Below are 19088 nucleotides of genomic sequence, written 5' to 3'. Positions count from 1 at the left end.
AGAAATGCATACTTTCTGGGATAAGTCCAATAAACATGGGTCCGAAAATGCATACATTCTGTGATAAACAAATGTTCACAGGAGGCATTCAATGTGGCGTCCTTTTATGACAATGCACCCCTCTGCCGTCCAGCATAAGGAAAGATGCACCCTTTGAAGTATACTTGCTTGCTCGCATTGAAGATGTGACCCTGTAGTATCCGCACATCACTGATTGGCATAGTGTTGACCAATTCCCTCCAGTTTCCCCATAACCAAAAGTCTAGGGGATTGAGGTCTGTGGAATGAGCAAGCGAAGGTGTGGGGCTGCCCGACCTATCTAGCTGTCCTGAAACGTATGCGGCAGATGTTCGCGCACATGTGATGAAAGTGTGCTGGCGCACCACCATGCATGAACCACATTGGCATTCGTTGTTGCATTGGCACAGCCTGCAGCAAGGTACGCAATACATTGATGAGAAAGTCCAGATAATGCACCCCACTTACCCCTCGAGTGGGCCACTCATTAAAAAATCTCTATGAAATATAATCAGTTGCTACCACTGTTTTCTTCTCTCGTTTATTCCTTCATTGTTGTCTTGACTTCTGCTGTAAACAATCGTTTCTGTCTGTGATTGTTACAAGTGGAGTTATTTCATATTTCTTCTGCCTGTGTGGCGCACCTGCTGATGTCCCGATATCAGAAAGTGTTTTTTTTTTATGTGCTGTACAAAACCTTAACGTTATAGTACTTCATTGTTTTACATATTTTGCAATTATTTTTGTTTTTATAGGACTAAAATATGCCTTAATGACGCCGAGGTTGAGTGGCTACTCAATGAGGATCCAGATTTTCTGGTCTCAAATTTCGAGTTTGATGATTGTGAAGATGAGGATGAAGAAGAAGAAGAAGAAGTGATCACACAGTGTTATCATGATTCAACAAGTGAGAAAGAATGTGCCTCTGAAGCCGAAGAAAGTGATATCGAACCTGTTTCAAATGATAAGAATTATATTGGAAGGGATAAAACGTGTAAGTGGAAGAAATCTTGCAGTACAGACGCAACAAAGACAAAAAGTAAGAACAATGACAAGATACGTCCCGGACCTAAAGCCATAGCCAGAGATGTCAAGGATGATATAAGTGCATTCACTAAAATAATCACCATTGACACGATCAATGAGGTTGTCAGATGTACTAACATATATATTCAACATAAAATAACTAGTGTAAATTATATGGAAAAAAAGATGCCAAAGACCTGGCGAGAGATGAAATAATGGCATTGTTTGGATTTATCTACATCTTAGGAATGAAGAAGGCTAACCATATAAATATAAATGAACTTAGGATGTCTGATGGATCAGGCATGCAGATACTTAGAACTGTGATGAGCTCCAAGTTTTTCTGTTCCTATTACAGTGTATCAGATTTGATGATAAAAGAACATGACAAGCCAGACACGAAACGGACAAGTTAGCTGCTATTAGAACAGTGCTTGACGAGTCTATTGAAAACTGCAGAAACAGTTACAGTGTGAGCGAATTCATAAATGTGGATGAAAAGTTACAAGCATTTAGAGGATGCTGTAACTTCATTCGGTGTATCCCGAATAAACCAGCAAAAATATGGAATAAAGATGTTTGCTCTCTGTGATGCGAAAACTTTTTACACCAGTAACTTGGAGATCTATTGTGGCAAGCAACCTCAATGGCCATATGCTGTTTCAAATTCTCCTTCAGACATGGTCAGCAGACTTACCAGTCATACTGAAGGAAGCAATAGCAATGTGACTATGGATAATCAGTATACCAGTTACGCACTAGAACTCTCCTTACTGACCAGGAAACTCACATGCGTTGGAACAATGAGGAAAAATAAACGTGAGTTTCTGTCAGAATTCCTACCAAAGAAAGATAAGAGTACCAAATACGTCTTTATTTGGGTACCAAAAAATATTACTTTATTGTCCTATATACCTAAAAAGAATAAAGCAGAAGTAGAAAAAGTTGGAAAGTCTTCTTCAAAGAAGCATGGGCGATGTCTAAACTGTGGACATGTCAAAAACATAAACACCACAATCAATTGTGATTTTTGTCGCAGTTTCATCTGCAAACAGCATGTGACTATCAGATACCCAAGTGAAAACTGTAAACATGTTGACTCAGAATAAGACGTCACAAAGAAATGTGTGTGCATTGTTCACTTTCATAATAAGTAAAGTTTTATTGTTGATTATTATGATAACAAAATAACATTGCACTGTCTCTATGTAATATTTAGTGTTTTACATGTAAGACATGGAATACAATCTTCAGATAACCCAAATATATGTGTTCTGTTTTTGTCATTCATAAATCCATGTAAATAGCAATAAAAATACAAATGAGATGTTGTTGTTGTTGTTGTTGTTGTGGTCTTCAGTCCTGAGACTGGTTTGATGCAGCTCTCCATGCTACTCTATACTGTGCAAGCTTTTTCATCTCCCAGTACCTACTGCAACCTACATCCTTCTGAATCTGCTTAGTGTATTCATCTCTTGGTCTCCCTCTACGATTTTTACCCTCCACGCTGCCCTCCAATACTAAATTGGTGATCCCTTGATGCCTCAGAACATGTCCTACCAACCGATCCCTTCTTCTGGTCAAGTTGTGCCACAAACTTCTCTTCTCCCCAATCCTATTCAATACTTCCTCATTAGTTATGTGATCTACCCATCTAATCTTCAGCATTCTTCTGTAGCACCACATTTCGAAAGCTTCTATTCTCTTCTTGTCCAAACTATTTATCGTCCATGTTTCACTTCCATACATGGCTACACTCCATACGAATACTTTCAGAAATGACTTCCTGACACTTAAATCAATACTGGATGTTAACAAATTTCTCTTCTTCAGAAACGCTTTCCTTGCCATTGCCAGCCTACATTTTATATCCTCTCTACTTCGACCATCATCAGTTATTTTGCTCCCCAAATAGCAAAACTCCTTTACTACTTTAAGTGCCTCATTTCCTAATCTAATTCCCTCAGCATCACCCGACTTAATTGGACTACATTCCATTATCCTTGTTTTGCTTTTGTTGATGTTCATCTTATATCCTCCTTTCAACACACTGTCCATTCCATTCAACTGCTCTTCCAAGTCCTTTGCTGTCTCTGACAGAATTACAATGTCATCGGCGAACCTCAAAGTTTTTATTTCTTCTCCATGAATTTTAATACCTACTCCGAATATTTCTTTTGTTTCCTTTACTGCTTGCTCAATATACAGATTGAACAACATCGGGGAGAGGCTACAACCCTGTCTTACTCCCTTCCCAACCACTGCTTCCCTTTCATGTCCCTCGACTCTTATAACTGCCATCTGGTTTCTGTACAAATTGTAAATAGCTTTTCGCTCCCTGTATTTTACCCCTGCCACCTTTAGAATTTGAAAGAGAGTATTCCAGTCAACATTGTCAAAAGCTTTCTCTAAGTCTACAAATGCTAGAAACGTAGGTTTGCCTTTTCTTAATCTTTCTTCTAAGATAAGTCGTAAGGTCAGTATTGCCTCACGTGTTCCAGTGTTTCTACGGAATCCAAACTGATCTTCCCCGAGGTTGGCTTCGACTAGTTTTTCCATTCGTCTGTAAAGAATTCGTGTTAGTATTTTGCAGCTGTGACTTATTAAGCTGATAGTTCGGTAATTTTCACATCTGTCAACACCTGCTTTCTTTGGGATTGGAATTATTATATTCTTCTTGAAGTCTGAGGGTATTTCGCCTGTCTCATACATCTTCCTCACCAGATGGTAGAGTTTTGTCAGGACTGGCTCTCCCACGGCCGTCAGTAGTTCCAATGCAATATTGTCTACTCCGGGGGCCTTGTTTCGACTCAGGTCTTTCAGTGCTCTGTCAAACTCTTCACGCAGTATCATATCTCCCATTTCATTTTCATCTACATACTCTTCCATTTCCATAATATTGTCCTCAAGTACATCGCCCTTGTATAGACCCTCTATATACTCCTTCCACCTTTCTGCTTTCCCTTCTTTGCTTAGAACTGGGTTTCCATCTGAGCTCTTGATATTCATACAAGTCGTTCTCTTATTTCCAAAGGTCTCTTTAATTTTCCTGTAGGCGGTATCTATCTTACCCCTAGTGAGATAGGCCTCTACATCCTTACATTTGTCCTCTAGCCATCCCTGCTTAGCCATTTTGCACTTCCTGTCGATCTCATTTTTGAGACGTTTGTATTCCTTTTTGCCTGTTTCACTTACTGCATTTTTATATTTTCTCCTTTCATCAATTAAATTCAATATTTCTTCTGTTACCCAAGGATTTCTACTAGCCCTCGTCTTTTTACCTACTTGATCCTCTGCTGCCTTCACTACTTCATCCCTCAAAGCTACCCATTCTTCTTCTACTGTATTTATTTCCCCCATTCCTGTCAATTGCTCCCTTATGCTCTCCCTGAATCTCTGTACAACCTCTGGTTCTTTTAGTTTATCCAAGTCCCATCTCCTTAAATTCCCACCTTTTTGCAGTTTCTTCAGTTTTAATCTACAGGTCATAACCAATAGATTGTGGTCAGAGTCCACATCTGCCCCTGGAAATGTCTTACAATTTAAAACCTGGTTCCTAAATCTCTGTCTTACCATTATATAATCTATCTGATACCTTCTAGTATCGCCAGGATTCTTCCATGTATACAACCTTCTTTCATGATTCTTAAACCAAGTGTTAGTTATGATTATGTTGTGCTCTGTGCAAAATTCTACCAGGCGGCTTCCTCTTTCATTTCTGTCCCCCAATCCATATTCACCTACTATGTTTCCTTCTCTCCCTTTTCCTACACTCGAATTCCAGTCACCCATGACTATTAAATTTTCGTCTCCCTTCACAATCTGAATAATTTCTTTTATTTCATCATACATTTCTTCAATTTCTTCGTCATCTGCAGAGCTAGTTGGCATATAAACTTGTACTACTGTAGTAGGCATGGGCTTTGTATCTATCTTGGCCACAATAATGCGTTCACTATGCTGTTTGTAGTAGCTTACCCGCATTCCTATTTTCCTATTCATTATTAAACCTACTCCTGCATTACCCCTATTTGATTTTGTGTTTATAACCCTGTAATCACCTGACCAGAAGTCTTGTTCCTCCTGCCACCGAACTTCACTAATTCCCACTATATCTAACTTCAACCTATCCATTTCCCTTTTTAAATTTTCTAACCTACCTGCCCGATTAAGGGATCTGACATTCCACGCTCCGATCCGTAGAACGCCAGTTTTCTTTCTCCTGATAACGACATCCTCTTGAGTAGTCCCCGCCCGGAGATCCGAATGGGGGACTATTTTACCTCCGGAATATTTTACCCAAGAGGACGCCATCATCATGTAATCATACAGTAAAGCTGCATGCCCTCGGGAAAAATTACGGCTGTAGTTTCCCCTTGCTTTCAGCCGTTCGCAGTACCGGCACGGCAAGGCCGTTTTGGTTATTGTTACAAGGCCAGATCAGTCAATCATCCAGACTGTTGCCCTTGCAACTACTGAAAAGGCTGCTGCCCCTCTTCAAGAACCACACGTTTGTCTGGCCTCTCAACAGATACCCCTCCGTTGTGGTTGCACCTACGGTACGGCTATCTGTATCGCTGAGGCACGCAAGCCTTCCCACCAACGGCAAGGTCCATGGTTCATGGGGGGGGGGGGGGGGGGGGGGGGGCGGGGGGGGGGGGGGGGGACAGGAAAAAGTGCCACGGCACACAGAGTGCGCCACGCGCCTTCTTGCGTAATGAATGGAAGCGCGCCCACTCAAGGCTTAACCTTTGTGGTAGCACATATTCTATAGCCAAGTACACTTGCCCATACGCTGACTGAGAATCAGTGTTGATGCCCTCTTTCCTGAATTGCTTGGGGATTTACATCTGCTCATACATGCTGGTTATGGATATTTGCAACACAATCTCCTATGAGCGCTGCCTCATTGGTAAATAAAATCTTGAATGTGAAAAATGGATCTGCAGCACACTTCTGCAACAACCACTGACAGAACTGCTGTCTGCCATGATGATCCTGTGGCCTTCGGGCCTGAATGCGCTGTAGACAATATGGGTACAGCAATTTTTCATGAAGTACAGATAAGAGAGAGAGAGAGAGAGAGAGAGAGAGAGAGAGAGAGAGAGAGAGAGAGAGAGAGAGAGAGAGATGCCTTATGCTGCTACTAATCATCACCCACTGGCCCCAGGGGTTTCTTCCACCGAACACAGGCACATGGTGCTCCATGTCAGACGTGTGGAGTGTGCCGGGCCTTCCACTGCCAGTCTTCAGAGGTGCAAGGGTACCTGTCCCCCTCATATGCTGGAAAAGTCTGCTGAATAGCTTCGCAGAGGGCACTCTGTGCTGTGGATATTTTTCAGTGTAGAGGGCACAGATTTGCAGACTACATCCATTTGCTAAACCATAGCAGAATAACGTATCCACAATTTCACTTGTCAAGTAGTAAGCTTCCGTCGCTAACAAGTGGTGGAAGAGAGAAAATGTAAATGTGCAACACCATTTGCACGAAGAAACTGCACCATAACAGTATACACATAACTGAATCCGCTTTTGGAAGAAAGCGAAAGACCATAATATGTACACAGGGTTGCCAGTACCATACAATAAGGCACACAAACATGATAAAGTCTAACATAGTCTACAACACAACTCGGACCAAACAACTGGTTGTAGACCACCTAATGGTAGATACAGCACTGTGAGTAAGACATTATAATACCCTGCTGACACATTTGATGGTACACCAGTACAACGACTGTGCTAATATCTGCAGCCCTGAGGTTTCAAAGCAAGAGGTACTTTCTTTGGGAACTGGATTCAATAATGAGATAGCGGAACATAAAGGAGAGATACAGAAAGAAAAGGAATTTTTCCTCTTCTTTACCTTTTGCATCTCTATCAAAATGGACACCACATCAACTTTCATTCTCTCTGTTATCACTACCAACATTCAAATGTGTCAGCAGGGTATTATAATGTCTTACTCACAGTGCTGTATCTACCATTAGGTGGTCTACAATCAGTTGTGTGGTCCGAGTCGTGTTGTAGACTATGTTAGACTTCATGATGTTTGTGTGCCTTATTGTACAGTACTGTCAACCCTGCATACATATTACGGTCTTTAACTTTCTTCCAAAGGCGGATTCAGTTATGTGTATACTGTTATGGTGCAGTTTCTTCGTACAAATGGTGTAGCACATTTACATCAAAAACTGATCAAAATGTCAACAGAGTCATAGGTCTCATACACTTCAATTTTCAGTTAATGGTATGAGATAGAGGGAAACAGTTGAATTTGACTCCCATCATCGTTCATCACTGTAAATGAGAAAAATCTGTGCAAGAATGGTCTCAAAGTTTTTATTGAGAACAAAAAGATGAAAGGCAGGACATGTTTTGACATAAAATGAAGATGAATCTTCTTTTCTGAAACATCGTAATTGGTGACTAAACATCATTCTTTGTATATAATCTGGAAAAAATACCAAGCCAGGAAGAAGAGCAAGTCTTATCATGTTTTATGGTCCAATGAAGATGAACCTCCTTTTCTGGAATGTAATAACTGGTGACAAAGGGTTGCTTCTCATATACAATCTCAAAGTAGTACCAGAGCCAGAAATGTCATATTTCAATTTCAATGCTGATAAAAGCAAGAATGTTCAAATCAGCATCAAATGCATGCTGACCTGCTTTTTTAATATAATTATGGAGAACTTTCACCAATAATTTGTTGTTGAAGAACCAACAGTAAACCAGCATTCTTACCAGGAATTTCTTGACAGCCATAAAAAAAGGGGGATGCGTGGTACTTAAGTCAGACTAAGCTTGATGCACAAGGCGTTGCAGTATTTGCACCTTGCTACCTGTTCTCTATTTATTCTTGATGAGTAAAAATATTTTGATAATTTTTCAGTCATCTTATTCTCCAAACATAGTCTTCCTGATTTTCTTCTCATCCTGAATCCAAAATCTCACCATTTTGGAAAAAAAAAACAGAAAATATTAAAACAGCTATGACTTACTAGCCATCTGTAGCCTTCCAGTTACCAATACTAAGACTGTTGTCAATGTTACAAGCACAGTGTGGTGTGTCAAAGTGTTTAATCTGAAGATGAGAGATTTAATTTGTAATTTTTAGATTGCAAAAGAACCTTGCATAAAGCTCATCTCATTACTTTATTCATGGAGCTTGTGAATACTCATAACAAAAAAAAGTCAAGAGCAAGTAAGCAGCACATGAGGTCTAATATGTGGGGTTAAAAATGTATTCTGCTGAAATATGTTTGTAACTTCAAGTAGGATTACATAAGGAAAACTAGCTTACCTTCAGTAAATTAGTAAATCAATCACACACACACACACACACACACACACACACACACACACACACAAACACAACACTTCTGAACCAGGTATTATAAAAAGAAAAAGAGGAATATTAGTTTGAATCTTACTTGTGCAAGAAGGCCAAAAAACTTTTCATATGTTCGCTGCTCAGCACAACAATCCAGAAACATATGGCAGAGTTCAATTTCCTGGCCAGGTTTTAATTCCATTCTCATCAACTTATGTGCACACTCCTCAAAATCTAAGCTGGAATGAATTGTAAGGTAAATTGCCCTCCTAAGGGCAACTAGATTGGTTTCAGTGTTGTCCAGAATTGTTTCTTCCTTCTCTCCCTCTGTAAAATAAAAAACAAAAGTTAGAGTCAACTGTACATTAATCAGCTTAAATAACTGGTAACAACTATGGCAATGTAACAAACCTACAATGAAAAATATTAAACTGTGAAAAAGAAAGACCATGAATCATATTGAAGCCAAAATTATCAGTAATGAACAAACACACACATCATAGCCTTGGAAAAATATTTTGTATACCAAATTTCTTTTTTGCTTTGGAAGTTTTACAGACCAAAAGCTGCAGACAGGATCTATAGAAGATTTATAAAAGAACTGGACAATCCACCACAGCTCATAACTCCGTTACAACAATTATTTGAAATGGAGTACAAAGTTTTGAGAGGCATTCACAAAAATTAAACACATATATAGGTAATACACTGTAGCATGCAGATTTTGCTGAGAAGTTCCATCTAGTCACAAATACAGGCTGACAAGCCAAAAACTTTTATGTCTCTCCTCTGTAGTGTACAAGATATCCCACATAATTATAACCAATCAAATAGCAAATAATTTTGTTTCAATCATGCAAAGAAGAGAATAATTATTACATGAAAGATGATTTGTAAGCATTAAATTATAGCGTGGACCCATGAGTAAAAGTTACTACCTTCTTTAAGATTCATAATTCACAGCTCTCGACTCCAATCAGTAATGTGTCAATAGGAAGAGGGACGGTGACATCAGCTCTAAAAATGAGCATTAGGAGGGCCTCCAAGTGGCTTTATCTGGCCAGACAGGCCAGATGCAATCCCGGCACATACTGCTAGCATGCTATGTAGATGGATGCATTTGCACAATAAAAGTTAGTTGAAGAGAACTGACAAGTGGCCATTTCTGCGGAACAAGGAGCTTACAGATATCAGAGTAACTACCAGACAGCACAAGAATGCTTTCAAAGAGGTGCTTTTCTGGGTAGGGTGCACGTGTCTTTTAATGGGGACAAAGAAGGGATTATGGAACAGTTGTGGAAGTGCTACAAAAACATTTGATAGGCATGGCAAAGAAACCAAGTCTGACCAGTCAGATGGATGGACACAACCACAACAGTTCTGTAGGATGCTACAGGAGACATGCTCCTGGGGTGGTACATTTCGATGAGATGCATCATGAAAGGCACTTCAGCATCTGTTGGGAAGAAATGGTGCCATCCAAGGGAATGGATAAACGAGAAGATGAATGTCATTCTGTACAAGTAGACTGCATGTCTCATATTATTAACTATTTCCATGGACATGAAGTAACAGCTGATATATCCAATCATTATAGCTTAGTAGCACTGAACACACTTTGGTGTAAAGTGTTTTGAATGTTATTAAGCTATAATGATAGAATGAATGTTTTTGTCAAAGCAGCTATGGCAAATAATCATTTGAACAACTTACATGGGTGTGTACAGATAATCAGCAGTTTCAGACATAAATTTATTAGCATGATACACGTTGATGACAAACAAGTTACAGCATCTTGTAAATTGCAGCAAAGGTACTGTTTTGTTACAACAGACTTCACAAATAGTGAAATGGAATTGGAAATGCCACGTGGCTAGGGCCTCCCGTCAGGTAGACCATTCAGCTGGTGCAACTCTTTTGAGTTGACGCCACTTCAGTGACTTGCATGTCGATGGGGATGAAATGATGATGATAAGGACAACACAACACCCAGTCCCTGAGCGGAGAAAATCTGTGACACAGCCAGGAATCGAACCCAAGCCGTTAGGTACAACATTCCGTCACACTGACCACTCAGCTACGAGGGGCGGACAATGGTGAAATGAACAGTGTGAAAGCAGTTCTCCTTGCTGTGGCACAAAGATTTCAAGACATGATGTGGTTAGTGTGGATAACTTTTCATAGCATAGCAGAAAGTCTTCACCAGAATTTTTGTGTTCAAAATTAATTAATCCATGGCAAGATGTTTTTTCATTAAAAAAAGAAATTCTCATTGTCTAATTCCATGGAGCATTGTTAAACAAATTAAACAAACAACCAACAATTCTGAAACAAGAATAGCTCTGGCAGCTGGCCCATAAACTAACAGATAGCTACAATATACAGTAAGCAAGTGTCTTATTTACTACATCAACCCTCTAGGTAGAACAGGAACATCATCCAAATATCTTACCAGCAAATGAACTTGACATCAGGAGCAAGTTCTTCTACCAGTTTGTGAGTCAGTTTTGGATAGTAATACTTGCATTTGAGCCACAAGTGCAGGCAGCGTTTCTGAAAATGAGTATGCCAGTTTTACCCTGACAACTGAGACAGTAGTAGTCTTATCATTTAGTACAATATCCAGAGTTTGTTCTGCTTTTCTTATCACCTGACATCTAAGGAGCTAGTACACATGGTTTGACACCCTCCGTACACTGCACAATATGCATTTGTACACTGCACAGCATGCATGCATTTTTGCAGGTCCCAAGGTATTAAGGTAAGTGCCGTTCTGTGTCTGGAGGCTTGATGTGGGTGAATGCAAGCAAAGTGATTTCTCAGACAACAAATTAAATCTTCATGGGTTATGGTCTGGTGGCTGTGAATATTTCAGATTGATGAATTTACCTGGCAACCAAAGTGTTTCGCTATATATGATCTCTACTGACAATGAGCCTAAGTCTGTTTCATACATAGTGGAAAAGCTGAGTACGACCATAGGTAATGCAGTTGTCCAGGTGCTGGTGTGACACATTAATCAGCCTTCAGAGAATGGTGCCACTGTTTGATAATGCACTGCAGAATTTGCTATGCTACTTAAATAACTCTGTACTTGAACTGTAGGCTGCAGTCTGTCGTAATGTGCAACAGGCAACCAAAGCGAGAAAACCAACATTACACAAAGGCAAAGGGTAGCACCTCCACCAATATGTTATCAACAGGTATAGCTTCAGACCAACTGATGAACCAATCAACTGCACTCAACAGATAACACTAATCATTAGAGGAAGGAAGTGAAACCACAACATCAATGTGCATATGCGTGAAGCTCATTTTCATGCCTGTAAATTCTCCAATTTGTGTAGGCACATGATGGGCTGTTTCACTGTACACATTGTACACATGCACGGCCCACTCTTCTGCAAACCAGGCTCAGCAAAATGTTTTGGCACCGAGATGGCATAGCTTGTGAAGGCTGTTGAAGCCACATCCATGGAAAGTGGGTCACAGAAATGGGCAAGACCTTCCACTGGAAATGTCATAATATAGTTTGACATCAGAATTATAAATATCAGCAAGTTGCAGTTGTATGCTGTGCAATACATCACATGGTAGCTTCTGGAGTTCCTCATCAGATTCCTGTCCTTTCGAGAGCTGGAAAAGAGTCGTGTCACTCTGTTAACCAGCAACAAACAGTCAGCGACCACAACATTTATGCCTTAAATGTGTTGGATATCAGTGCTTAATTGAACAATAAAATTCAGGTGGTGGTACTGCTGTAACTCTTCTACTACTGTTGTTCTGCCTTAAGGCATAGATAAGCAGCTTGTTATCAGCAAATATGAATTCTCTGGTCTTCAACAGTGGTCAAAAGTACCCGACTGCTGCACACTCAGATGGAACCTTATCATCATAAGTACTCCATTTCTGCTGAGAAGTGCAGAGCTTATGCAAGAAGAAGGCAAGTGTCACCAAGTGCCATAAACTTGCTTGTATGACACTGCACCAATAGCTGTCAGAGTGGCACAGACTATTAGCAAGAGTGATGCATCCGATACAGGGTGCCAGGAGTGCATCATTTACTAGGGTTTGCTTCACTGCATTAAAAGCAGAGCTCACCTCATATGTCCAGTGGCTGGATGAGTTTCCAAGAGTCCTATATGTGCTCCTGTTATTGGTTCTTGCAGCTCAGTTTAGTGACACAAATGTCACCAGTAAAAATTTAGCCTCCCTAAGACACAGTGTAGCTACGTAATGGTTTCAAGCCATATAAACTTCATGATGGCTTCCACTTTCTCTAGTAGCAGTGAAGACCCTGTACATGAAATCAAATGGACCAAAATGGTGATCCAAGATCTGCCACAAAACACACTTAGTAGTGTTCAACACCACACTATGCTGTTCTAGGCATTTGAAAATCCTCCACAGGTTTTGCTGAAGCTGTTCTGCTGTGGCTGAAAATACGAGATTGTGATCCAAGCAGCACACGGTCAATGAACCTCAGCCATGATTTGAGTGGCAATGTGCAAACCAAAGATCATACAGATACCTTCAAATAAGCCGAGTTGAGTGATGATAACAGCCTTGGATTGTCTTTGTTTGCCACAGGAATTTGCACAGTCCAGTACACTAAACAAAGTTGCCCTACTGAGAGCATAACTGTAGTACCTTAATCGAGGCATTGGATATCTGTACAGATTTTTGTTGTATACTATGCACGGCAATCGCCACACAAGCACTATGTGCCACCCTTTTTTCTGTATGAAATGGAGGGGTGAAGACCTGTAACTATAAGGAGGGTGAATAATACATTCCATGAGAATCGAGTTAAAACCCCGTGAGATGATCAGGAGCTAAATGTCTGGACAGCTTGAAACTGGAGTGCCTTTGCAGTTTTGATAAAATGCTCTATGTTGTAGCATACCTCCCTCAGCACTCCAGATAGTTGATTTATGGCCGGAAATGGTTGAGCAACTTGGCATATATGCTTTCTGCAGCCTAGTGTACTGTGAGTCACTGCACTGCATTGGAAACCAGCAGCAGAAAGTCTGGTGATGGTGTCAAGGAACTGCGCATTTGCCACATCACATAACAGATGGTAAATTCAGTTCTGATTACAGGCTCCATGATATCCACAACAGTAAAATACCAGACCAAGGCACAACACTGCCCCCAAGTCTACCTCAATACATTCTGTACAGTAAGTGGCTACTGATGAGTTGATCCTCAAACTACTGGTAAAGCCAACATGATGTAGGTGACTATACTGCGCTACTTAGAATTGATGGATTCATTCTGGAAAGACTGCGTGATCTTCCGCAGTAACGATGTCTATCCTTTCTGTAACTGTGCTGAGTCAGCAGTTCACTCATTTCACTAGTCAAAGTGTCCACTTTGTCTGATGTGAGATTGTAATCTGCCCATCTCACTGCTGGTGTTGAGGCACTGTTGTACCAAGCCACTACAGTACTGACTGATAGTGGTGTTATTGCATCCTGAATCCTCTCAGCCATATCTGTGACAGCATCCACACAAACACTGAGATGCTAATATGGCTATCAACTCAGAGAGAGAGAGAGAGAGAGAGAGAGAGAGAGAGAGAGGGGGGGGGGATATCTCCTCCCCCCTCCCCCATGCTTTTCAGGTAATCTGCTGTTATAGCACATAAATTTATTTGCTCTTGTAGAAGTCTAAATAACACATCACTTATTTACAAGATATAAGCTGATGAGAAGCAAGTCATTGAGGTCTTGTAAAATGCAGTAAAGTCCCTATACCATTACCGTTGAAACAGACTTCATAAAAGCTTAAATGAACAGTACAGAAGCAATTCTTAACACAGCACAAAATATTTATGGACACAACATGGTCAGTGCAGTTAATTTCTCGTGGTGCTGAAAACAATCTTCTGAAGAATTTTTGATTTTGAAATTAATTAACGCAAGGTGAGATGTGCCTTCATGAAGGTAAAGAAGTTCTCCAGTTTTTTTCCATGGACTGTCATTAAACAAACAACTGACACTGGTGAATCACAAACACCTCTGGCGGCTGGCCCGAAAACTACAAGGGCAATCCGAAACAGAAGGTCTCTTATTTTTCTGGGGAAGCAGAGAAACCTAACACAGTTGTTGGCCACACTGTTGTGAGTGGTGCTTCCTCCTTTCCCAAACAAGCAAGCTCGTGCTTTGGTCAGGTACTTAGTCTTGACTTGGCAGCCATTCAAAATGGATTTTCTGCTGAACACTAGCACCAAATCCGAAGTTCATGCAATTATTCAATTTTTGAATACAAGTGGCTTTAAAATGGTTGAAATTCACTGTCAAATTATGGATATGTATGGACAGTCAGGCATGGGTGTCAAAAACGTACACAAGTGGCATAGAGAGTTTACAGCCAGTCATACTGAAATTAGCAACGAATAAAGGAGCAATAGGCCATCAATTTCTGGCGACACAGTTGTGAAGGCTGAGGAAACTATACATAAAGATTGGATTATGAGTCTGGATGCTCTATGCAATTTTGATCCTGATGTTTCCCGAAGCACCTTCCACAGAATTTTAACGGAAAAGCTGTAATATCGGAAGTGTTGTAGAAAATGGCTACTGTGTGTGCTGACAGAAGAGCACATGTAGCTAGTTGGTCCTTATTGAAAATTTCTTTGCCACTAAGAAGATAAAAAGGACAAATTCTTAGATTCTATTGTCACAGGTAACAAAACCTATGATTAACTTTACACCCGAGACAAAACAACAGTCACTTGATTGGTAGCATGCCTCGTCACCCAAGCTGTGAAAATTCAAATAAACGCAGTCTGCCGGTAAGACCCTTGCAATTGTGTTTTGGGACTGGAATGGGGTACTGCTGGTTAACTTTCTGCCTGCTGAGTCAACAATATATGCTGACAGTTACTGTGAAACACTGAATTCAGAAATGGAGGAGCATTGAGCAAGGGCATAAAAATTCTCCATGACAAAATCCAGCCCTATGTCGCCTATTCATCTGCTGCAAAACTTTGGTTGGAACGTCATCACCCACTCATAATACAGTTCAGACTTGGCACAAGCTCAAAGACCGCAGTTCAGTATTTTCCACAGGAGATGGCAGCGACTGCATACGATACGAACACTGCAAAACTACCACTGCATCTACAAAAATGCATCAACTGAAATGATGATTATGTGGAAAAATAAAGCATTCTTCAATCTTTAAAATATGTACAGCTCCAATACACAGTACACAACTATCTTATTTGGAATACCTTTTTCACTTGTTCAGTCTGAGTTATGTGATAATTGTGGGAACGCATATAATCTTTGTAACTCAAGACACAATGTTTATCATGCAGAAAAATAAATCTTGTGCCAGAGGGCAGCAACAACTATTACGTGCTTGCGCATTACCTTAGCACATGCTTTTACAGGTTTCGTTATCCACAGTTTGAATCAGTTATTGGTGAGACCGGCTTAGCTTTTCTCAACTGATGATGGCGGCCAGGTGGACTGCAGAAATATTGTGTGCAGGTGACAATTTGATCCGACTGAAGACCCAACAAGAATTTAATCAATAAATCAGAAGATTTATGGAATTCAGATAAGTGTCTTCGGCAAATATATTAACTAATTTAGTTTGATGAAACCAAATTTAAGACTTTCACCCTTGGAGTCACAGTGGTTTCTGCCACAACCTAACATTTTACTCATTTTGTTTTAAAGTACTAGTGCCTTTTGCATGAAACCCCTGATGCTTTGAATGCCCTGAATCACGTTTCAAAACAAAATGAATAAAATGGTGCATTGCATCAAAACCACTGGGGCTCAAAGTGTTAAATAGGCGTGAGAAGAAGAAAGTGGGAACATCTCTGTAGAGAAGGGGAAGGAGGGGGTGAGACTAGAAAGGAAACTACACCCAACCAAAAAGAGTAACGACAGTCACAGTAGTATAAAAAAGAAAGAAATCAGTGTTTGCATTGGATAACCAAGAAAAAATTAAGGGGTTGTGGGAGCATTACACCTCTAGTTAAATAAAATTCAACAAGTGGAATATCTTAATAGAGTAAGTTTTAAATAGACCTGAAAATAAGTAACAAGAAAATAAAGTAAATTATAACCAACATGATTAAAAGAAAATAGTACCAATTAACAATGAAGTCACTGAACAAGTTGATGAGTTTTTGTATCTAAGATATTGGAAGGCAACAATGGGATGGACAGCAAAAGAAATAAAGACAACAGTTGAAAAGGCATAGAGAACTTTTGGTAAACCATAAAAGTTTTGAAAGTTAAGCTTAAGATAAGTTCTAATGGGAAAATTTATAATTAATTTGTTTTACCGGTTCTGACTTAGAGCACTGAGACATGAACTATTAACATTTTGGCAACAGAGCCCGAGCATAGGTCGAGCCACAGAACTGCTTCGAAACGACGGCATCCAAGAATAGGTCACGCTACTGTTGCATGCCACTCACAGCCTATTAGCCGTCCGGAAGCAGGCTGGCTACTGTGGTAGTGCTGCTTGGAACACCTGCCTATATGTCCCTTGACTGCTGCACCACTCTGTGTTCCAGTTTTAGAACTACCTCATTTGCATATTCTATATAGAACCACATAGGTATCCCAACAGGTCCAGTGGTCTTTTCTCTTTCAAGTGACTTCAGTTGATTTTCTAGCCTGTGGTCACTTACTTCAATATTTGTCATTTTAAAGTTTGTGCAATGATTTACAGAAGGAACTATGGTACAATATTCCTCAGTGAAACAGTTTTGAAAAAATGAGTTTAGTGAGTTTAGTATTTCGGCCTTCTCTCTGCCATCCTCTGTTTCAATGCCATTATTGTCACACAATGTCTGGATGGACTGCTTTGATCCATTTATTGATTTAACATGAGACCACAGCTTCTTAGGACCTTCTTTCAGATTGGTACCAGAAATGTACTTTCAAATTCCCTGAATGGGTCATCACCATGGCTCCCTATACACTAATTTTGGCTTTGTTCAGTTTTAGTTTGTCTATAAGGCTATGGCTACATTTCTTCTCTTTGTTTTCGGAGCAGTTTTCTAACAAGGCTGTCGAGCCACGGTAGGTCTGTCCCATGCTCAGAGCTTTGCTTGAAACATACCTGTCACAGGCATATTGTACAATATTCTTCAACATGCTCCATTTATGCTCAACCTTTTCGTTCCCGGAGATGAAGGTTTCATGTTGGCGGCTCAGGTAATCTGAATTCTGTTTGCTGTCACACTTTCTAAGTCGAAATATCTTCCTACCTTTCATTACATTTTATTTACAACCATATTCATATGATCCTGTAATGGCCTTATTGTCTTGATTCAGTATTCTCCATTTCCTGATTCGAAAAGTTTGGGTCTGTTCGTAAACACCTGATCTAATATATTACCTTCAAGAGACAGTTCCCTGACTAATTACATGGGGTTATTTTCAGATATCACAAATTGCTTGTGTCTCCCAGTCTGTAGACTGTTAGCTGAAATCTCCACAGGTGACCAGGAAGTTTACCCAGACCCTGATTCAAGTTTTCTCTAAAATGTTCAGCCACTACTATCATTACTATCCATGCAGCATTTGCACAGAAAAACACATCAAGTGCTATTGTGATAACATTATTCAATAGTCTCAGTCGATGAGTTTTGCTACTTATGCAACAAATCACCTGATCATGGCCAAAGTAGAAGGGGTATAAAATGCAGACTGGCAAAAGCACGAAAAGTGTTTTTGAAAAAGAGAAATTTGTTAACACTGAATACAAATTTAAGTGATGGGAAGTATTTTCTGAAGGTATTTGTATGGATTGTAGCCTTGTACAAAAGTGGAACATAGCTGACAAATTGTTGAAATAAGAAGAGAATAGAAGCTTTTTAAATGTGCTGCTACAGAAGGAACACTGTTGGATAGATAAAATAAATAATGAAGTAGTACCAGATCAGATTGGGAGAAAAAACTGTGGCACAATATGATTAAAAGCAGCAATTAGTTGGTAGGACACATCCTGAGGCACTGGCAGATTGTCAATTTGGTAATTTCTGGCTTGTTGATTGTCTTCTTTCTATTCTTAACTTTTGAGGTTTATAGATCTTGTCTGTTGCTTTGCTGTCATACTCAACTTATTCTTATGTCCCTCCTTTACTAAGAGTCAAAAAATCCTCTCTCACTCAATCCCTGAATGGTCCCACCTCTTCTGCATCTCTATTGCTAGATAATGAAAGTTAAGATTCAAAATGTTATCAGTTTTTATCAACATTCAGTCATGTGAATATCTGATCAAACACAAAAGTTCGTTAGACTTATTTAAAATCATAAAAAATGAATGCTGGAATGATTTCTTGCTTTTTTCAGTATGAAATGGGAGGAGGAATGTTATGACGAGACATAACTTATTTCCATTAGTGAATAAAAATTTATAAAAGTGATCATACATAAAAGCAGTTAATTGAATATTCTGATTTAGTGCAAAGTATTTAAAACATTTCAGACAACTGGAGGGTTAAATAACATGTACACTAACAAAATACAATTGTATTTTGTTTCTCAAATTAATGGTTTATGTCTCACCATTCTCACTGTCACCTTCTGAATCTTCTTCTTCACTCTCTGAGCCAGAACCACTACCAGATTCATCACTGCTCTCATCCAACAGTTCTTTCTTTAGAGCATTATATTTTTCTTCATTTGTCTCATATTCTGGATCAAATTTGAACACATCTGGGAACAGA

The 19088-nt window shown here is 39.7% G+C and overlaps 1 protein-coding gene across 1 annotated transcript in view; it reads right to left on the bottom strand.

Annotated features, from left to right (window-relative positions):
* Window positions 1-19088, bottom strand: part of LOC124804238 (pre-mRNA-splicing factor CWC22 homolog) — a 141071-nt gene that overhangs the window by 56197 nt on the left and 65786 nt on the right. The window contains exons 5-6 of the mRNA XM_047264737.1: window positions 18928-19077; window positions 8481-8707 (exon numbers count right to left, since the gene is read on the bottom strand). Of these exons, the coding sequence (XP_047120693.1) occupies window positions 8481-8707; window positions 18928-19077 (377 nt within the window). The remainder of the gene's footprint in view (window positions 1-8480; window positions 8708-18927; window positions 19078-19088) is intronic.

Source organism: Schistocerca piceifrons, chromosome 1 (assembly GCF_021461385.2).
Source record: "Schistocerca piceifrons isolate TAMUIC-IGC-003096 chromosome 1, iqSchPice1.1, whole genome shotgun sequence".
Taxonomy (NCBI): domain Eukaryota; kingdom Metazoa; phylum Arthropoda; class Insecta; order Orthoptera; family Acrididae; genus Schistocerca; species Schistocerca piceifrons.
Note: the sequence above shows the minus strand (reverse complement) of the source record. Positions and strands in the feature narration are given on the sequence as shown.